At 39.6% G+C, this 23,558-nt stretch overlaps 1 protein-coding gene across 2 annotated transcripts in view; it reads left to right on the forward strand.

The window, feature by feature from the left end:
• The window catches only part of wdr11 (WD repeat domain 11), a 226,940-nt gene that overhangs the window by 33,044 nt on the left and 170,338 nt on the right, over positions 1 to 23,558 (forward strand). For both annotated transcript variants that reach the window (XM_014154429.2, XM_014154430.2), the window contains exon 5: positions 14,855 to 15,056. In XM_014154429.2, the coding sequence (XP_014009904.1) occupies positions 14,855 to 15,056 (202 nt within the window). The remainder of the gene's footprint in view (positions 1 to 14,854; positions 15,057 to 23,558) is intronic.

The raw sequence follows: 23,558 nt of genomic DNA on the forward strand, positions 1-23,558 counted from the left end.
GGGCGATTTCATTAAAGAAAGTTTAATTGACTCTGCAGCAATACTTTGCCCCGACAAGAAAGATCTGTTTGAAATGTTTCCCTGTCAAGATGAACAGTGACACGGCGTGTTGAGGACATCACTGAGAATATGAAACAACAGTTGAAAGACAAGGTGAAGGATTTCTCCTTGGTCCTGGATGAGAGCAGTGATGCACGTGACACTGCGCTGTTGTTCTTACGAGGCAAAACCCCAGACTTTGAAATTACAGAGGAGCGTGCTTCAGTGCAGTCAATGAAGAGCACAACCACAGGGAAATATTTATTGGTGGAGGTTAATAAGTGTGTGGCAAAGCTGTGACTGAGTTTTGAAAAGGTATCCAGTGTGACCAGTGATGGGTGCCCAAACTTGACAGGAAAAAAGGATACAAGATCAAGTAGCTGAGTTGAACCCAAATCGGATATTACTTTTCTCAATTCCATTATTCATCAGGAGGTGCTCTGTAAATGTGTTCTGAAAATGAGCCATGTTGTGTAAACAGTCACTAAAGTGGTTAACTTCATAGGAGCAAAATCTTTAAACCACAGGCAGTTTGTCTCACTGTTGGAAGAGACAGAGTCGGGTCGTGCAGATCTCCCCTATCACACAAACGTGAGATGGCTGATTTTGGGGAAGGTGCTTAAAAGGTTATGGGACCTGAAGTCGGAGATTGCGGAGTTTTTGCAAATGAAAGGAAAATATGTGGATTTCCCTCAACTGCAAGATAAAGAATGGTTGGCTGATTTTTGCCTTCACCGTGAACATTATGTCCCTCATAAAGAACTGAATTCCGAACTACATGTGCCTTTTTGCACGTCAGTTGTACAGCCTTGTCAAAGCCTTCAAGGGAAAATGACTCCTCCTGAACCGCCAAGTAGAAGCCATTAATCTCACCCACCTTCCGACACTACTAGTCTGTTCCCTATCAGATGACCAGTGGGAGAAGTATACATCGCTTCTGCGTGCTTTGAACAGTGAGTTTTCTCGTCGTTTTGAGGATTTCAAAGTGTTGGAAAATGACATGCTATTGGTTTCCTCTCCTTTCAACTTCAATGTGGATAACGCTCCCACTGACCTGCAACTTGACGCCAGAAACTATACCTGACTTCACTACTGTATTCAATGCCCGTCAGACTTCACTCCTCACACTGATTGAGTAGTTTAAATGTAATGTTGAGCTCTCTCTCTCTCTTTCTTGTGTTTTTGTGCATACCCGTTAACAAGAGTTCTGTCCGTGGTGCTGAATGCACAGTGTACTTTCCCTCCATGTAGTTCAATGCATGTTTAATAATAAAAATACCTACCGAAAGGAGAACATGGATGTGGTTTATTTCTATGCATGTTAAAGTAAAATAAGTAGCATATCTGGACGTGATTTACAATAGATATATCTGTGAACAGTCATACACATGATGTATAATCCTGTAATACGATTCTGGCCCCCGATGGCAAAAATATATTCTAATGTGGCCCTCCATGGAAAATAATTGCCCAGGCCTGTGTGACGAAAAGTAACTTCAGCTAGTCAAAACTTGCAAACCTGCCCTGAGAACAGTCTTGGTTTCCACTAATGTGTTACAGTTCACGTCTCGTCGGAGCAGGCCAGCTATAGCACTAGCTGGCTAGCTATCTCGTTGTACCTTGACAACATTGACACTCAACTGAAGAAAAGAAGAATGTTATCTGAGCCATATTCAGAATTAAATTCAAGGAAGATTAACTATCTAATAGCCATACGCTCAGATCAGCTACAAACGTTTTAATTTTGTTGCATCAAATCAACCTCTTCACCGTAGCTAGCTAGTTAGCTACGTTCGCTAATCAAACCAATGCTCAAATTACATACAATAGCGTAATGCCATGACAGTTTCATCAAACCGAAGTAGAATGTTATAGTTATGTCTATTCTTACCTTGATCGTCGGTATTTGCTATTCTTTGCCCATATCAGCAATATTATTTTGATTCTCACCCCAAATAATACATACTGTATTTGTCCAGGTAATGTTGTCTTGCACTAAGATGGCTGTTGACTGATTTTGCAACCACTTTGCCTGATTTTTATCCTGACTTTGACAATTGTGTAATTCATTGAAACTTTGGCTATTGAAATGCAAGCAGCATGTGATGAGACCAGTTACAGAAATATTGCAATATAAACACATCATTTCACTTATGTCAACCTTACCAACATGATTGTAGTAATCAGTACTTAAAAAAAAAATGTAATGGTGAATGATTCACACATTGTTAATGTGGTAGCTGCAAGCGGTCTTTGTTTACATCCCTCTCAGTCCAAAAGACTGCTATTGTAGAGAGGTTATAAAAGAATAGGGTAGGGGGACACGATGGAGGTTCAGGTCTCCTGGAGATTTCCCTCCTGTAGCTTATCAACCACCTAGTTATTAGAATCATGTGCACTAGATTAGGGGGTTGGAGAACACTTACAAGACTGAAACTCTCTAGGAGAGCCCTGTATCAGATCATGCTGGATCTTGCATCAAGTCTGTTGATTCCATCTTGATCTGGTCATCCTCATCGTAGTACTCCAGCCCTCGGGGACCTGAATTTGTCACACTTTTTCCCCAGCCCCAGCTAACTTAACTGATTTTATACTAATTGCATTCCGGAGAGTTGCCCATCTCTATGATGACTGTCACCATGATCACCTGAAAAACACAGTGTCACAATTACTTTGTTTGCAAACTTCTTTAAAACGAAGCAATGCTCTCATATCTAACCTACATGCTTGTGGTCGGTAAAGAAAGAAAACAGGTACACGTAACAAACATTTGTGTGTATGTGTATATATATATATTTATTTATTTATTTATTTATTTGAGGTCGACTGATTTAATCGCAATGGCCGATTTTTAATTAGGGCCGATTTCAAGTTTTTGTAACAATCGTCATTTTTTGACGCCGATTACATTGCACTCCATTGCACTTAACATAATCACTAGTTAACTACACATGGTTGATGATATTACTAGTTTATCTAGCTTCTCCTGCGTTGCATATAATCGATGCGGTGCCTGTTAATTTAGCATTGAATCATAGCCTATTTCGCCAAACGGGTGATTTAACAAGCGCATTCGCGAATAAAGCACTGTCGTTTCACCAATGTGCACCTAAACATCAACGCCTTTCTTAAAATCAATACACAAGTATATATTTTTAAACCTGCATATTTAGTTAATATTGCCTGCTAACATGAATTTCTTTTAACTAGGGAAATTGTGTCACTTCTCTTGCGTTCTGTGCAACAGAGTCAAGGTATATGCAGCAGTTTGGGCCGCCTGGCTCGTTGCGAACTGTATTAAGACTATTTCTTTCTAACAAAGACAGCCAACTTCGCCAAACGGGTGATGATTTAACAAAAGCGCATTTGTGAAAAAAGCACAATCGTTGCACGAATGTACCTAACCATAAACATCAATGCCTTTCTTAAAATCAATACACAGAAGTATATATTTTTAAACCTGCATATTTAGCTAAAAGAAATCCAGGTTAGCAGGCAAGATAAAATATGGAACGGTTCCGTATTTCACTGAAAGAATAAACGTTTTGTTTTCGAAATGATAGTTTCCGGATTTGACCATATTTATGACCTAAGGCTCATATTTCTTTGTGTTATTATATTATAAGTAAGTCTATGATTTGATAGAGCAGTCTGACTGAGCGGTGGTAGGCAGCAGCAGGCTCGTAAGCATTCATTCAAACAGCACTTTCCTGCGTTTGCCATCAGCTCTTTGCAATGCTTCAAGCATTGCGCTGTTTATGACTTCAAGCCTATCAACTCCCGAGATTAGGCTGGCAATCCTAAAGTTACTATTAGAACATCCAATAGTCACTTGTATATGAAATACAAATGGTATAGAGAGAAATAGTCCTATAATAACTACAACCTAAAACTTCTTACCTGGGAATATTAAAGACTCATGTTAAAAGGAGCCACCAGCTTTCAGATTTGTCATATTCTGAGCAAGGAACTTAAACGCTGTGGGACAAAATCCCGAGTGGGACAAAATCCCTCCTGAGATGTGTGCAAACCTGGTGGCCAACTACAACAAACGTCTCTGGTTGCCAACAAGGGTTTTGCCACCAAGTACTAAGTCATGTTTTGCAGAGGGGGTCAAAAACGTATTTCCCTCATTAAAATGCAAATCAATTTATATTTTTTTTTGCGTTTTTCTGGATTTTGTTGTTATTCTGTCTCTCACTGTTCAAATAAACCTGCCATTAAAATTATAGACTGATCATTTCTTTGTCAGTGGGCAAATGTACAAAATCAGCAGGGGATCAAATCCTTTTTTCCCTCACTGTATTTAAGTTTTATTAAAACCCGGAAAATCTGGAGTCTCCCCTGCTGATTTATAGACCCATAAGTTAAATACATTGTGACAAATAAGAACGCTTATAAGCAATAGAATGGTAAGTCTTACCAGACCTGATACATGTCAGTCAAATAAGGTTTATTAAATATAGACACTTTCAAATCAATACATTTTTCAGCTTAATACAATACCCAAAAAAACAAGGAGTTATCAACAATGACGGTTGATGCCGAACAGGCTTTCGATCCTCTTGAGTGGCCTTTATTATGCAAAACTTTGGAAGCTTATGTCTTTTCAGCTACAATAATAAATGTAATAAAATATACACTGGCAAGTTTAACCATTTGCAGAAAGAATGAGACTGAACTCAAACGTAGCAGTATTGGTAAAAATGTATATAAACTAAACTTAGTTGAAGTCGGAAGTTTACATACACTTAGGTTGGAGTCATTTAAAACTCATTTTTCAACCACTCCACACATTTCTTGTTAACAAACTATAGTTTTGGCAAGTCGGTTAGGACATCTACTTTGTGCATGACACAAGTCATTTTTCCAACAATTGTTTACAGACAGATTATTTCACTTATATTTCACTGTATCACAATTCCAGTGGGTCAGAAGTTTACATACACTAAGTTGACTGTGCCTTTAAACAGCTTGGAAAATTCCAGAAAATGATGGCATGGCGTTAGGGTCAATTGGAGGTGTACCTGTGGATGTATTTTAAGGCCTACCTTCAAACTCAGTGCCTCTTTGCTTGACATCATGGGGAAATCAGAAGACCTCAGAAAACAATTTGAGTCCTCCACAAGTCTGGTTCCTCCTTGGGAGAAATTTCCAAATGCCTGAAGGTACCCCGTTCATCTGTACAAACAATAGTACGCAAGTATAAACACCATGGGACCACGCAGCCGTCCTACCGCTCAGGAAGCAGACGCGTTCTGTCTCCTAGAGATGAACCTTCTTAGGTGCGAGAAGTACAAATCAATCCCAGAACAACAGCAAAGGACCTTGTGAAGATGCTGGAGGAAACGGGTACAAAAGTATCTATATCCACAGTAAAACGTGTCCTATGTCGACATAACCTGAAAGGCCGCTCAGCAAGGAAAAAGCCACTGCTCCAAAACCGCATTAAAAATGCCAGACTACGCTTTGCAATTGCACATGGGGACAAAGATCGTACTTTTTGGAGTAATGTCCTCTGGTCTGATGAAACAGAAATAGAACTGTTTGGCCATAATGACCATCGTCTTGTTTGGAGGAAAAAGGGGGAGGCTTGCAAGCCGAAGAACACCATCCCAACCTTGAAGCACGGGGGTGGCAGCATCATGTTGTGGGGGTACATTGCTACAGGAGGGACTGGTGCACTTCACAAAATAGATGGCATCATGAGGAAGGAACTTTACGTGGATATATTGAAGCAACATCTCAAGACATCAGTCAGGAAGTTAAAGCTAGATCGCAAATGGGTCTTCCAAATGAACAATGACCCCAAGCATACTTCCAAAGTTGTGGCAAAATGTCTTAAGGGCAACAAAGTCAAGGTATTGGAGTGGCCATCGCAAAGCCCTGACCTCAATCCTATAGAAAATGTGTGGGCAGAACTGAAAAAGCGTGTGCGAGCTAGGAGGCCTACACACCTGACTCAGTTACACCAGCTCTGTCAGGAGGAATGGGCCAAAATTCACCCAACTTATTGTGGGAAGCTTGTGGAAGGCTACCCAAACCGTTTGACCCAAGTTAAACAATTTAAAGGCAATGCTACCAGATACTAATTGAGTGTATGTGAACTTCTGACCCACTGGGAATGTGATGAAAGAATTAAAAGTTGAAATAGAATGATTTATCTACTATTATTCTGACATTTCACATTCTTAAAATAAAGTGGTGATCCTAACTGACCTAAGACAGGGAATTTTTTTCTAGGATTAAATGTCAGGAATTGTATTAAAAATAACTAATTTCCCCTTTTGCAAAAACCTAAACAAATCTGAATATTCAAATCTCAAGTTATAAAATTAACGTGGAAGGAACCTTAATGGCAATACTAAAAAGTTTAGAATAACTTATGATATACAGCAGTCCTTTAAGTGTACCACCAAATAATATTAAATACTTAGGATGCTTAACTGACATAACAAATATATAAAGAACTTTATTACTCAGCAATTGGAAATCGGATCTAATTAAATTGAATTATCTTCCCATAAATCTTACAGGTAGAATAAATCTCTTTTAGAATGGCATGGCTGCTAAAGTTTTTATATTTATTTTCAGTAATACCAATTACCCTGCAGAATACTTTCTTTAAAATACTTTATATGGGCAAATAAAATTCATAGAATAAAAATGTTATTTTAATTTTGTTTTTGTTTTTTTGTTTTACATCTTCCTAAGTCTGTGGGTGATCTTTACCTTCTGGACTTGGAATTGTATCCACTTTCTACTCAAGGCTTCTATTTAAAGAGGAACAATGGCTACATATTGAAGATGCACATGCTCATCCCCAGAATTTTTCTACGTTTCTGTTTTCAAAGGATAAAGCTAAGAATATTAACAAATTCATAGTTAAGAACACTATAACAATATGGAAGATAATGAAACTTATTTAGCAAGAACCAATATCACTCCCTATAAACACAACCTTATGGAACAATCCTTTGATATCTTTTCAGAATTCATAGATTAATTGGCCCACATGTAAAACTAAAGGCATAGAAAACCGTAATTGACATGGTAATAAGAAATACATTTATTTCCATGTCCGCTTTAATTTTTGAGGCTAGTGGAACGCTAGATAAACATCTCCTTAATCCAACCAAGTTGTCCGATTTCAAAAAGGCTTTACGGCGAAAGCATAAAGTTAGATTATGTTAGGACAGTACATAGACAAAACATTACACACAGCCATTTTCAATGCAAGGACAAGCGTCACCAAAAGCAGAAAACCAGCTAAAATTATGCACTAACCTTTGACATTCTTCATCAGATGACACTCCTAGGACATTGTTAGACAATACATGCATTTTTTGTTCTATCAAGTTCATATTTATATCCAAAAATCCCATTTTACATTGGCGCATGACGTTCAGAAAATGTATTTCCCCCAAAACTACCGGTGAATCAGCACAACAATCTACAAAAATACTCGTCATAAACGTTGATAAAATATTAAACTGTTATTCAGAGAATTATAGATTAACATCTCCTGAATGCAGCCGCGTTGACAGATTTCAAAATAACTTTACTGCGAAAGCACACTTTGCAATAATCTGAGTGCTGCGCTCAGAAAAATGCGTCAGGCAATTACAGATACCCGCCGTTTTGGAGTCATCTAAATGCATAAATAGCATTATAAATATTCACTACCTTTAATAATCTTAATCAGAAGGCACTTCCAGGTATCCCAGGTCCACAATAAATGTTGTTTTGTTCGATAAAGTTCATAATTTATGTCCAAATAACTCCATGTTGTTTGCGCGTTCAGTAAGCTACTCAAAATGTAGGACTCGAGGAAAATGTAATGACGAAAAGTCAACAAAAAGTTATATTTACGTTCGTTCAAACATGTCAAACGTTGTATAGCATCAATCTTTAGGGCCTTTTTCAATCAGAACTTCAATAATATTCCAACCGCACGATTCCAGTGTCTTGAAAAAGGTTTTGGAACACAGCTAACTCTCGCGTGAATGCGCGCCAATGAACTGATGCCCTTCCCTGGGTCACCAACTTCCTTTGTTGGCTCTCTGTTCACCATTGAAGCCTCAAACAACTTGCCATATGCCAGAAATTGATAAGGGCGCTGGAGATGTGGGTTTTGGCAGGTGTTATGTAGTTCGTATGTTTTCTATTGTTTATAAAAGATAAAATACTATCTTATTAAAAAAAAAAAGAACCCTGGGGGTGTCGCATTGGCGAGAGATGTACACATTATTACACACACCCACGCACATAGATAAAGGAAGGTTTCCACTAGAACATCATGTTATTACAATATTGAGGAAAGTGGAAAAAATATATATATTCAGTACTTTGATTGGGGTTGTACTGTATTTTCAAATGTGTAGGCAGATTACAGGTCAATATCCTTGATCTCTATCTCTGATAGAGATACTTTTTTTTATTATTCTGCCACTTCAGGTATGGTATGACTGCCAGAAACAAATAAAACTTTGTAAATGATAGATATTTAATCATAGGACAGGATGGTTTTAAATACTAACATTAAAAAACTTCTACTCATCAAGGCCTTTTAAAATAGGAATTCAACTTAGCTGTTTACAGCGTTAGACAACTAGCTAGGAATCGTAGCTAGGTAAGACCTGAATGTCTCTGGTTGATAAATCAAACTTTATTTGTCACATGCGCCGAATACAAATGTAGACCTTACCGTGAAATGCTTACTTACAAGCCCTTAACCAACAGATAATGTTAACTAGCTAGGTCAAAGTGCATTCGGGAAGTATTCAGACCCCTTGACTTTTTCCACATTTTGTTACGTTACAGCCTTATTCAAAAATGGATTAAATTGATGAGGGGGAAAATTTTTTATCTACACACAATACCCCATAATGACAAGTCCAAAACTGGTTTTAAGACATTTTTGTGAATTTTTCATTTTTTTTACTGAAGAAATTTACATTTTACATTCAGACCATTTACTTAGTACTTTGTTGAAGCACCTTTGGCAGCGATTACAGCCTTGAGTATTCTTGGGTATGTCTCTACAAGCTTGACACGTATTTGGGGAGTGTCTCCCATTCTTCTCTGCATATCAGGTTGAATGGGGAGCGTTGCTGCACAGCTATTTTCAGGTCTCTCCAGAGATGTTCGATCGTTCTGGCTGGGCCACTCAAGGACATTCAGAGACTTGTCCTGAACCCAGTCCTTCGTTGTCTTGGCTGTGTGCTTAGGGTCTTTGTCCTGTTGGAAGGTGACCCTTTGCCCCAGTCTGAGGTCCTGAGCGCTCTGGAGCAGGTTTTCATCAAGGATCTCTCTGTACTTTACTCTAGTCAGCATCGAAGGAAAGATTAACCATCTCTCTGCCACTGACAATTATCCCCACAGCATGACTCTGCCACCACCATGCTTCACCGTAGGGATTGTTCCAGGTTTCCTCCAGATGTGAAACTTGGCATTCAGGCCAAAGCATTCAATCCTGGTTTCATCAGACCAGAGAATCTTTTTGTCAGTCTAAGGTGCTTTTTGGCAAACTCCAAGCGGGCTGTCGTGTGCCTTTTTACTGAGGAGTGGCTTCTGTCTGGCCACTCTTCTATAAAGGCCTGAATGGTGGAGTGCTGCAGAGATGGTTGTCCTTCTGGAAGGTTCTCCCATCTCCACAGAGGAACTCTGGAGCTCTGTCAGTGACCAATCTCAATAACCCTACACATTAATCTTTCCTTCTCTTCCAAATACCGGTACTTAACAACATGCTTCATTGTTTCATCAACCATACACTCCGCACACAAACCATTCACATGCTTGCTAACCAGATGTAGTGATGAGTTCAATGTATTATTTCCTAGGCGCAACTGAGCAAACACCACCTCTTCGTTCTTTTTTAATTTTATTTAATATTTATTTAACTAGGCAAGCCAGTTAAGAACAAATTATTATATACAATGACGGCCTACCAGGGAACAGTGGGTTAACTGCCTTGTTCAGGGGCAGAGCGACATTTTTACCTTTGTCAGCTCGGGGATTCGATCCAGCAACCTTTTGGTTACTGGCCCAACGCTCTAACCACTAGGCTTCCTGCCGTTCCTAATCTGACCTTTTTGAGTTCCTTCAGAAAGTATCCACACCACTCGACTTTTTCCACATTTTGTTATTTTACAGCCTAAATTTTAAATGGAGTAAATTGAGATTTTGTCTCTACACACGCTACCCCATAATGTCAAAGTGGAATTATGTTTTTAGAATGAATGTTTTACAAATTAATAAAAAATTAAAAGCTGAAATGTTAAGTGTTCAACCTCTTTGTTATGGCAAGCCTAAATACGTTTGGGAGTGAACATTTACTTAAGTCATGGACTCACTCTATATACCATAATAACATTTAACATGGTTTTTGAATGACTACCTCATCTCTGTAGTCCACACATACAATTATCTGTAAGGTCCTTTAGTCGAACAGTGAATTTCAAACACATTCATTGGAATACCAGGGAGGTATTCCATTGCATTACAAAGAAGGGCACTTATTGGTAGATGGGTAAAAATACAACATACGCTGAATATCCCTTTGAGCATGGTGAAGTTATTAATTACATTTTGGCTGGTGTATCAATACACCCAGTTCCTACAAAGATACAGGCGACATTCCTAACTCAGTTGCCAGGGAGAGGATGGAAATCGCCAATGGTGACTTTAACACGGTACACCGTTTAATGCTTGTGATAGGAGAACTGAGGATGGATCAACAACATTGTAGTTACTCCACAATACTAACCTAATTGACAGAGTGAAAAGGAAGCCTGTACAGAATACAAATATTCCAAAACATGCATCTTGTTTGCAACAAGGCACTTAATACCGCAAAAAATGTGGCAAAGAAATGAACTTTTTGTCCTGAATACAAAGTGTTATGGTCGTAGCTAATCCAACACATCACTGAGTACCACTCTTCATATTTTCAATGCATGGTGGTGGCTGCATCATGTTATGGGTATGCTTGTCATCGGCAAGAACTAGGGAATTTTTTGTTGTTGTGTAAAACGGAACGGAATAGGTCCTGCTGAGTGGCGCAGTGGTTTAAGGCACATCACAGTGTTGCGGCGTCACTACACAACTGGCCGTGACCGGGAGTCCCATAAGGCCGTGCACAATTTGCCCAGCGTCGTCCAGGTTAGGGTAGGGTTTGGCCGGGGAGTCTTTACTTGGCTCATCGTGCTCTAGCAACTCCTTGTGCCGTGGCTGGCACCTGCAGGCTGACTTTGGTCGTCAGTTGAACGGTGTTTCCTCCGACACATTGGTGCAGCTGGCTTCTGGGTTAAACGAGCACGTGTTAAGAAGTGTGGCTTGGCGGGTCATGTTTCGGAGGACATGACTCGACCTTCGCCTCTCCAGAGCCCGTTGTGGAGTTTCAGCGACTAAACAAGATCATAATCACGAGATTGCGGAGAGAAAAAAAATAAGGAAAAATTAGACAACACGAATATGGAATAAATCACAGGCAAAAACCTAGAGGAAATCTCGTACAGTTTGCTTTCCAACAGACACTGGGACATGAATTCAGCTTTCAGCAGGACAAAAACCTACAACACAAGGCCAAATCTACACTGGAGGTGCTTACCAAGACGGCGTTGAATGTTCCTGTGTGGCCTAGTTACAGTTTGACTTAAATTGGCTTGAAAATCTATGGCAAGACGAGCAATGATCAGCAAACAACTTGACAGAGTTTGAAGAATTTGGAAAAGTGTAATGGGCAAATATTGTATAATCCAGGTATGCAAAGATCTTATACTTTCCCAAATGACTCACAGCTGTAATCGCCGCCAAAGGTTCTTCTACAAAATATTGACTCGGCTGTGAATACTTCTGTATATTTCTGTATTTCATGTTCAATACATTTTCTAAATGTCTAAAACATGTTTTTAGGGGTATTGTGTGTAGATGGGGGAGACAAATCTATTTAATAAATTTAGAATTCAGGCTGTAACACATGTCAAATATGGAAAGGGGTATGAATGCTTTCTGAAGGCACTGTAGCTAACCAACAACCTAACAATATTTTTATGTTTTCAATAAACATTTGGAGACTAAATATAGTTTGTTATCAACAGTCTAAGCCAAACCCGTCTGTTTTGCCCCATAAGTTGCGCACACCGGTTTTTGTTGCTAAAAAAAACTGTCCGTCTAGCAACATGACCAAAAGTACTAACAACCATATTTTTGTCTGGACTGGTGGAAGAATTAACTTGTAGGAATTTGCTTATAAAATTAAACGTACTTATCAAAATAATGTTTTGTTGAAAATGTTGGTTACCGTTTTATAAAAGCAAGGCAGACATATTTAACGGTGACTGTATTCAGAACATCCATCGTGGTGGCAGTTGGGTACTGTGGTAAATGTGTTCCTCTTATGCAAATGTATGCACATTTTAAATCATTATATAAATTAGTTAAGTAATTAAGATATTTTTACAGTTGGTGTTTTAAGTTAAGTATTAGCTTTTGTCTGATGTTGAAAAAGACAGGAAATTCAAAAGCTAATTTGACCTATGCACTAACAGGACTTTTCAGCATAAGCAGCTTGACTGCTACTAGAGTACTGTAGCTTTATTGATCTACTTAAACAACATGGGTACATTGGATGGATTGATTAGGGTTTAGACCTATCAAACTGCCTAATACATCCTTTTAGAGAAGGTTTCTCCCATTAATGTAAATATGTTCTTTCATGTAAAAAATCATCCCATTCCGCTAATTCAAACATTATGGGGAGGTTTTCGTGGACTAAAAAGCAAGATCAATGGAAAATCTCCAGCCACAATCCATTGTGAGTACATCTGTTGTTGAAGTACAGTAGATCAATAAACCTACAGTACTCTAGCAGTAATTAAGCTGCTTATTGATGAAAAGCCTTGTTGGTGCATAGTGGCAAGAAAAATATAACATTTGATCTGATTTTCATCTAAGTCACAATAATAGACAAACAGTCAGCATAAACTAATAACACACAACCAATTATACGTTTTCATGTCTTAATTGAACACACCGTGTAAACATTCACAGTGTAGGGTGTAAAAAGTATGTGAACCCTTGGATTTAAAAACTGGTTGACCCTCCTTTGGCAGCAATAAACTCAACCAAACAGTTTTCTGTAGTTGTGGATCAGACATGCACAATGGTCAGGGGGAATTTTGGACCATTCCTCTTTACAAAACTGTTTCTGTTCAGCAATATTCTTAGGATGTCTGGTGTGAACCGCTCTCAAGATCATGCCACAGCATTTTAAATCGGTTTGAGGTCGGGACTCTGACTGGGCCACTCCAGAAGGTGTATTTTCTTCTGTTGTTAATTTTCTTCTGTGTTTTGGGTTGTTGTCCTGTTGCATCTCCCAATTTATGTTGAGCTTCAATTGGTGGACAGATAGCCTTACATTCTCCTGCAAAATGTCTTGATAAACTTGGGAATTCATTTTTCCGTCTAGCAAGCTGTCCTGTCCCTGAAACCATGATGGTTTGAGCTGCTTTATGGTTGATGAGGTTTTGATGTTGGTGTGCTGTGCCCCTTTTTCGCCACACAATGTTGTGTTCCTTCCAAACAACTCAACTGTAGTTTCATCTGTCCACAGAATATTTTGCCAGTAGCGCTGTGGAACATCCAGTTGCACTTCTGCAAACTTCAGATGTGCAGCAATGTTTTTGTTGGACAGCACTGGCTTATTTCGTGGTGTCCTCCCATGAACACCATTCTTGTTTAGTGTTTTACGTATCGTAAACTCGTCAACAGAGATGTTAGCATGTTCCAAAGATTTCTTTAAGTCTTTAGCTGACACTCTTCTTAGCTGATTCTTCTTGAGCATTCTGCACTGTGCCTTTGCACTTGTCTTTGCAGGACGGCCACTCCTAGGGAGAGTAGCAACAGTGCAGAACTTTCTCCGTTTATAGACAATCTGTCTTACTGAGGACTGATGAACATCAAGGCTTTTAGAGATACTTTTGTAACCCTTTCCAGCTTTATGCAAGTCAACAATTCTTAATATTAGGTCTTCTGAGATCTCTTTTGTTCGAGGCATGGTTCACATCAGGCAATGCTTCTTGTGAATAGCGAACTCAGGGCAAGCTGCTATCTAGGTCTAACCAACATCTCCAATCTCGTCTCATTGATTGGACTCCAGATTAGCTGACTCCTGACTCCAATTAGCTTTTGGGAGAAGTCATTAGCCTAGAGGTTCACATCCTTTTTCCAACCTACACTGTGAATGTTTCAATGATGTATTCAATATAGACAAGAACAATACAATTTGTTATTAGTGTAAGCACACTGTTTGTCTATTGTTGTGACTAAGATGAAGATCAGATAAAATTTTATGACTCATTTGTTCTGAAATCCTGATAATTCCAAAGGGATCAGATACTTCTCTTTGCCGCTGTAGGTCAAATTAGCGTTCGAATTTCCTGTCTTCTTCGGCTTCAGAAAAATGCTAATTATTCACTTAACTAAGTTTTGGGGATTAATAGAATTAAGCATAATGATGGCTTTAGATTACAGAAAAAAGTTGTTTCAGGGGTTTAAAAAATGCTAAATTTACGGATGGCATATTTCCCCCTCCGGACCACCCCCCAGCCATCCTCACAAACTTTGTACCCCCTCAGATTCTTGGGATGCGTGATGCCCCTGAACAACATTCCTTTGAACAGATCCCAGACCTGTTGATCCTAGAGCAGTCATTACAGTCCCGTTAATAATAAGAAAAAAACCACTTATACTTTAAATAGATTTCAAACCTGTCATAATCTCTTCCCTTGCTCTCTTCTTCTTTCATGCTCAGTGCTGACCAGTGAAGGCATTGTCTTCATCTCCGACTTCTCTCACTCCAAACCCCCGGGCAGCGGGGGTAAGAAGGTCTATATCGCCAGCCCCCATGCCAGCCCTGCCCACACTAAGCCTGTGCCTGCTGCCCTCCCTGCCCCCACCGGTGCCAAGAAGGCCCTGAACAAGGTCAAAGTGCTCATCACCAACGAGAAGCCAACGTAAGAAAACCCCATAGCTAAACACCGCATGATCCATATTAGATGCATGGTTCTTATTACACGTTCCATATTAGAAAGCTTGTATTGTTTAAAACAATATATCTAAAAATGTACTTTATCAAAATGGGTACTTTTGAGATATGTAAGTATATATTTGTATTATTCATAAATTAATGACAAAACATTACTCATATTTCAGAGCCCACATTAAGGTTTCAAATGAGAGCATGACTCGCTTTATAGCATCTACAGACTCATTGTTGTAGTGTCTTAAAGAAGGCCTGGGTAAGGCGAAATGCCACCAATTTTCCAATGTGAATTATTTCTCAATTATCGTTTTGGAAATAGACTTCAAAGGTATGCTAAACATCCTTCCCTCAAATGACATTTCTATGGATTTTATTTCAGGAAGATCAAAAACATATTTAGGCCAACCTGTATGGAATTGCCCCTATGCAATATTTGTTTGACTGTTGCAGTGAGGCATAGGCTACCGTTGCTCTAATAACCACCCTCTAAACACAGCTGCCCACCTTCATGTCTGTAGCTAGTTTATTATTTAGTCTTGTAATACGAAAAATGTATCCTGGTTGAGTTCAAGAAATCACTCAACGGTACATACAGGAAAAGTTGTAAGCGAATGATTACCTTTTATTAGGCCTAATTACCATCGTCCTACATTCTATGTGCGGATCATAACACAAGGCCTGTATGTGATTCTGTCACATCACATAGCATATTAGTTTGATTTTGAACAGTAACTAGCTAGACAGAGGACAGTTGAGAGAGCGAGAAAGGTCGTCATTGTCATTTGTTTACATCCCTGTTAGTGAGCATTTATCCTTTCCCAAGATATTCCATCCTCCTGACAGGTGTGGCATATCAAGAAGCTGATTAAACAGCATGATCATTACACAGGTGCACCTTGTGCTAGGGACAATAAAAGGCCACTCCATCTGGCTTCTTCACCTGTGTGATCGTCTGAGACCAGCCACCCGGACAGATGATGAAACTGAGTAGTACAGTGCATTCGGAAAGTATTGACACCCCTTGACCTTTTCCACATGTTACATTACAGCCTTATTTTAAAGTGGATTAAATTAAAATGTTCCTCATTAGTCTCCACACAATACCCCATAATAACAAAGCGAAAACAGGTTTTTGAAATATTTGCGACTTTATAAAAGATAAAAAACAGTAATACCTTATTTACATACACTACCGTTCAAAAGTTTGGGGTCACTTAGAAATGTCCTTGTTTTTGGAAGAAAAAAAAAGCACATTTTTTGTCCATTAAAATAACATTTACATTTAAGTCATTTAGCAGACGCTCTTATCCAGAGCGACTTACAAATTGGTGCATTCACCTTATGATATCCAGTGGAACAACCACTTTACAATAGTGCATCTAAATCTTTTAGGGGGGGTGTGTAGACATTGTTAATGTTGTAAATGACTATTGTAGCTGGAAACGGCTGATTGAAAAAAAAATAAAAAAAAATATTTATTGAATATCTACATAGGCATACGGAGGCCCATTATCAGCAACCATCACTCCTGTGTTCCAATGGCACATTGTGTTAGCTAAACCAAGTTTATCATTTTAAAAGCCTAATTGATCATTAGAAAACCCTTTTGCAATTGTTGGCACAGCTGAAAACCGTTGTCCTGATTTAAAGAAGCAATAAAACTGGCCTTCTTTAGACTAGTTGAGTATCTGGAGCATCAGCATTTGTGGGTTCGATTACAGGCTCAAAATGGCCAGAAACAAATAACTTTCTTCTGAAACTCGTCATTTAAAGAAAAAAAATTATACTTGTGCAAAAATGTCAACCTCTCTTTGCTTTGTCATTATGGGGTATAGTGTCTAGGTAAATGAGTGAATTGTTTTTAACATCAATTTTATAATAAGGCTCTAATGTATCAAAATGTGGAAAAAGTCAAGGGGTCTAAATACTTTTTGAATGCACTGTATTTCGGTCTGTAATAACCCCTTATCTGGGGAAAAAACGTATTCTGATTGGCTGGGCCTGGCTCCCCAGTAGGTGGGCCTATGCCCCCCCCCCAAGGCCCACCCATGACTGCGCCCCTGCCCAGTCATGTGAATTCCTTAGATTAGGGCCTAATGAATTTATTTCCATTAACTTTTTCCTTCTATGAACTGTAACTCAATAAAATTGATGAAATTGTTGTGTTCTGTTTTTGTTCAGTATAAATATCATTTGTATTCACGATGGTGTTTGCTTCACTGGTTGCCCTTGTGGCAACAGGTCACAAATCTTGCTGCTGGGATTGCACACTGTGGTATTTCACCTAATATATATGGGAGTTGGGTCTGTGTAATAAGAGGGAATTGTGTCTTTTTAATATGGTCAGGTCAGTTTCCACCAAATGTGGGCACATTTGTGGGCAGTCGGTCTTCTCAAGAACCAGGTCTGGCTACGGCGGCCTCTCTCAATAGCAAGACTATGCTAACCTTAATTTTGGGCAAATCACAATGGTCAGGTATTCTGCCACTGTGTACTCTCTGTTTAGGGCTAAATAACTTAGTTTTTTTGTTTAGTTCTTTTGTGCCAAGTAATTATTATTTTTGTTTTCACATGATTTGGTTGGGTCGAATTGTGTTGGTTTCGTGGGGCTCAGTGGCATCTCTTTGTGTTTGTGAACAGAGCCCCAGGACCAGCTTGCTGAGGGGACTCTTCTCTCAGTTTATCTCTCTATAGGTGATGTGAGGTTTGGGAATTGCTGTTGAATTTAAATTATTTTTTTCTTGATCTTGATAATTAGAAGATATCATCCTTATTCTGCTTTGCATGCATTATTTCGTGTTTTACATTGTTCAAGGGAGATGTTTTGCAGAATTCTACATGCATATTCTCAATTTAGTGTTTGTCCCATTTGCTGAATTCTTGGTTGGTGAGCGGACCCCAGACCTCACAACCGTAGAGGGCAATGGTTTCTATAACTGATTTAAGTAGACATTTGACTTCAGATTCTAGAAGGGTGAGGCCGGGTGCTGCAGACTGTTGTAGTGCCCTCGCCAATTCATTGATATGCAGTACCAGTCAAAAGTTTGGACGACGCAAAAAGTGTTAAACAAATCAAAGTATATTTTAGGTTCTTTAAAGTAGCCACCCTTTGCCTTGATGACAGCTTTGCACACTCTTGGCATTCTCTCAACCAGCTTCATGAGGTAGTCATTAACAGGTGTGCTGCCTTAAGTTAATTTGTGTAATTCCTTTCCTTCTTAATGTGTTTGAGCCAATCAGTTGTGTTGTGACAAGGCAGGGGTAGTATACAGAAGATGGCCTTATTTGGTAAAAGACCAATCGCTCTGTTTATTATGTATGCAAAGTCACTTCACTACATGTACAAATTACCCGCACACTAGCGTTGTTATTGTTACTTTTTATAATTTTTTACTTCAGTTTATTTGGTAAATATTTTCTTAACTCTTCTTGAACTGCACTGTTGGTTAAGTAGACATTTCACGGTATGGTCTACACTTGTTGTGTTCGGCGCATGTGACATAGTTTGATTTGAAAAACCATCAAGTGCTATGATGAAACTGACTCATGAGGAAGACCCAGAATTACCTCTGCTGCAGAGGAAATGTTAATAATTTGAAATGTATTTGATCTTTATTTAACTATGCAAGTCAGTTAATTAAGAACAATTCTTATTTACAATGACGGTCTACCCTGGCCAAACCCTTATCCATTAGAGTTACCAGCCTCAGAAATGGCAGCCCAAATAAATGCTTCACAGAGTTCAAGAAACAGACACATATCATTAACTGTTCAGAGACTGTGTGAATCAGGCCTTCATGGTTGAATTGCTTCAAAGAAACCGCTACTAAAGGACACTAATAATAAGATGAGACTTGCTTGGGACAAGAAACATGAACGTTAGATCGGTGGAAATCTGTCCTTTGGTCTGACTGCGTCTCACAAAGACCACCATATCTTTTGTGAGATGCAGAGTAGGCGAACGGATGATCTCCGCATGCGTTTCCCACCATGAAGCATTGAGGAGGATGTGTGATGGTGTGGGGGTGCTTTGCTGGTGACACTGTCTGTGGTTTTATATAGAATTCAAGGTACACTTAATCAGCGTGGCTACCACAGCATTCTGCAGTGATACGCCATGCCATCTGGTTTGTGCTTGGTGGGACTAGATTTCCCAATCATCTCCTCCTCTTCTTCATCTTTAATGTTGACATTTAGCTCCAGTGTTTGACTGCCGTCTTCCAGCTTCATTGATGTCAACTCTGGACAATGACCCAAGACCTCCAGACTATGTAAGGGCTATTTGACCAAGAAGGAGAGTGATGGAGTGCTGCATCAGAAGACCTGGCCTCCACAATCACCTGACCTCAACCCAATTGAGATGGTTTGGGATGAGTTGGATTGCAGAGTGAAGGAAAAGCATCCAACAAGTGCTCAGCATATGTGGGAACTCTTCCAAGACTGTTGGAAAAGCATTCCAGGTGAAGCTGGTTGGTAGAAGCTGTCAAGGCAAAGGGTAGCTACTTTGAAGAATTTCATATCAAATATATTTAGATTTGTTAAAAAAAGTGGTTGCTACGTGATTCCATATGTGTTATTTCATAGTTTTGATGTATTCACTATTATTCTACAATGTAGAAAATTGTCAAAATTAAAACCCTTGAATGAGTAGGTGTGTCCAAACGGTTGACTGGTACTGTATGTGTTGAAGAAGGTGGGGCTCAAGCTACATCCCTGTCTCACCCCACACCCCACAAAGAAACCTGTGAGTTTTTAGCCAATTTTAACCACACACTTGTTTGTGTAGATTTAAAAAAAAAATGTTTTAGTTTTGTCCCATAAATGTATGTTCGTGCAGACCCCCAAATTGAGTCAATAGCTTTTTAGATGCCAACAAAGCATGAGAAGACTTTGCTTTGTTTTTTTTTTGTCAATTAGGGTTTGCAGGGTGGATATGGGGTCTGTCGTACAATAACTTGGTAAAAAGGCAATTTGACATTTGGTCAGGATGTTTTCACTGAGGAAATGTAGTAGTCTGTTAATGATAATGCAGATGGTTTTCCAGAGGTTGCTGTTGACGCAGATCATCGTTATTGGGGTAATCAGTCCTTGGTTCCAAATATTGGGGAAGAAGCCCGAGCTAAGGATGTTAAATAGTGTAGCCAATTGAAATCGTGTAGCCAATTGGAATTTGTTGTCTGCATATTTTATCATTTCATTTAGGATACCATCAACACCACAGGCCTTTTTGGCTTGGAGGGTTTATATTTTGTCCTGTAGTTAATTCAATGTTATTGGCGAAACCAGTGGGTCCTGTTAGTCTTTTAATAGGTGATTCTAAGATCTGTAATTGATCATCATGTGTACAGTGAGGGGAAAAAAGTATTTGATCCCCTGCTGATTTTGTACGTTTGCCCACTGACAAAGAAATGATCAGTCTATAATTTTAATGGTAGGTTTATTTGAACAGTGAGAGACAGAATAACAACAACAAAAATACAGAAAAACGCATGTCAAAAATGTTATAAATTGATTAGCATTTTAATGAGGGAAATAATATTTTTTTCCCTCATTGTATGTTTTTGCTGTTTGTTCTTTGTATTGGAGAAGTCCATACATCTTCATTTTGGATAGATAGCTCTTCGTGTTTGTTTAGTGTGTTCCAGTTTTCCCACAAGTGGTTCAATTCTATGGATACTTCAAATACATTGAGTTGGTTTCTGCTGTTTGTTCTTTTTCCTTACTGTATTTCTGTACTGTTTTAGTGTTTGACCATAGTGAAGGCGTAGGCTCAGGCTTTCTTAGTCTCTGTGTTTTTGGTTGGATAGATTTTTTTTGATTTGATCAGGGAAGTGAAAAGGAAAATATACTGTTTAGGCTTTCTACTGGCAAATTTACGCCTTCACTATTGCAGTGAAATGTTTTGTCCAGGAAGTTGTCTAAAAGGAATTTAATTTGTTGTTGCCCAATAGTTTTTTTTGGTAGGTTTCTACACTACTTTCCTTCCATCTATAGCATTTCTTAATAGTCGGGATGCACGATATATCGTTGAACATATCGGAATCGGCCGATATTATCAAAAAATGCCAACATATGCATACCTATATAACACAGATATATGAGGACGTCTTTGTATATACCGTAGGTACATGTTGTAATGATGCCACGTAAAATTCTGCTCTAAACGTGCAACACAGCATTCCTAACCTAGCCCACAATGTCTGCTGTGTGGTTCAAGCAGTCAACAAGTCGAGCAGTCATTTGAAAGAGTAAGAACATTTCAGCGAGACAACTCAAAGGCAAAATCCATTAACGCCTAGATAATGGAATTCATTGCCCTTGACAATCAACCGTTCTTTGTTGTGGGTGATGTTGGCTTTCGCCGACTGGTCGAGCACCGGTAGAATGTCCCAAAAAATGTTTGGTACTATTTTTCAGATGTTGCCCTGGAGTTGCACAGTAATAGCGTCACTGCTATTAGCTTCACGACCGACATTTGGACCAGCAATATCAGCCTCATGAGCATGCTGACAGCACAGTGGGTTGTTGAGGATTTTGTACTGGGGAAAGTCGTATTGCATGCTCATTTCAATGGCATTTGAGAACATGTTTGAAACTTGGAAATATGAACACGCCAGCTAGCTCCATTTGAACAACTGATTCAAGAAGTAATCACATCAACTGCGCCTGCAGCAGACGTGATGCCCTCTGTCATGGCATTGAAATGACTGCGCAACAGAACTGACAGGGATGTAAACAAATCTGCACAACATTTGAGAAGCTTTATGTGCGTAATGGAACATTTCTGGGATAATTTTTTTCAACTCGTTTAACTTGGGACAAACACTTTACATGTTGCTTTAATTTTTGTTCAGAGTAGTTTTCTAATTCTAACGACACCGATTCTGTCACATAACAGTGGAGTGCGCATGCCCATTCTGACTTTGCCAATGCTAAGCTAACCAGTTAGCCAGCAACGTTAGTGCGGACTAGTTTCTATGGCGTGAAGATGGCCCCTTTTCCCGACGAGGTGGATGTTTTTACTGGCCCACATTGGCGAATGAAACAGTTGCCCTTGACAACATGCTATGATCAAGGACTGGACTTCGATGCAGACAAGAAACAGGGTTTATGTGAAATGTTACATACACAGCTGGACAAGATTTGAAACAGTGGCAGTGCGCACAGAGGAAGAGCGGCCACGGACAGACAGAGCTGAAACTTCACTGCTTGACATGTATGATGCAATCATGGTTGAGAATGAAACGACTGAACAAATGAACAATGAAACAGCACAGCAAGTAAGTGAAATAAATAGGTTTTGATTGTTTTACTGGTAATGGGGACATATGTAAATGCCAACAAATTTACGTTTTGGTCAGTGTGGTGTGTGTGTTCAACCTTTTTACTTAACTAGGCAAGTCCGTTAAGAACAAATTTTATTTACAATGACAGCCTATCCCGGTCAAACCCGGACGACGCTGGGCCAGTTGTGCGCCGCCCTATGGGACTCCCAATCACACCAGGATCCGTTACAGCCTGTCTTCCAAACAAGGACTGTAGTGACACCTCTTGCACTGAGATGCAGTGCCTTAGACCGCTGTGTGTGTGTGTGTGTTAATTGTAATGTTTTTTGGGGGCAAGGAAAATATTGCATATCGGTATCGACCAAAAATATCATATTAGTACATCACTACTTAATACTATGTAGTTTGTTCGGCTTTATCTCATGATTCAGTATTGCTCTGATCAAGGAGACTGTGATTTTGCTTTGATCTAATAGGGGTGTCAGTACCAACTGTATGGGATGTGGAAAGGGAAAGGGGGATACCTAGTCAGTTGTCTACCTGAATGTATTCAATTGAAATGTGTCTTCTGCATTTAGCCAAACCCCTCCTGAATCAGAGAGGTGCAGGGGCTGCCTTAATTCGACATCCACGTCTTCGGCGCCCGGGGAACAGTGGGTTAACTGCCTTGCTTGGGCCGAACAACAGATTTTTAACTTGTCAGCTCGGGGTTTCGATCCAGCAACCTTCCGGTTACTGGCCCAACGCTCTAACCACCAGGCTACCTTCCGCCCCCAAGTGGGCTGAGTGTGTACGCTCTGAGTTTGTGGTCGTGATGAAGTAATCTACAGTAGTACTGCCAAGGGATGAGCTGTAGGTGTACCTACTCTGAGTCCCCTCGAAGCCTAGCATTGATTATTTACAGACCCATCATGCGACAGAGCTGTCAGAGTTGTGACCCAGTATAGTAGTGGGGGCTATAAAGGGTGTGGCGAGGGTTTGTTTGGGGGGGGTTGACTGGTTGGGGTAGTGCTGTTGTCTGGGTGCAGGTCCACTGGGTGCAGGTCTGGTAAGGAGTCTTTTAGATCTGGGCAGGGTGTTCGCTGCTCTGGCACCCCAATGGTGGAACAAGCTCCCTCACGACGCCAGCGGAGTCAATCACCACTTTCCGTAGACACCTGAAACCCCACCTCTTTAAGGAATACCTG

This window comes from Salmo salar, chromosome ssa18 (genome assembly GCF_905237065.1).
Source record: "Salmo salar chromosome ssa18, Ssal_v3.1, whole genome shotgun sequence".
Taxonomy (NCBI): domain Eukaryota; kingdom Metazoa; phylum Chordata; class Actinopteri; order Salmoniformes; family Salmonidae; genus Salmo; species Salmo salar.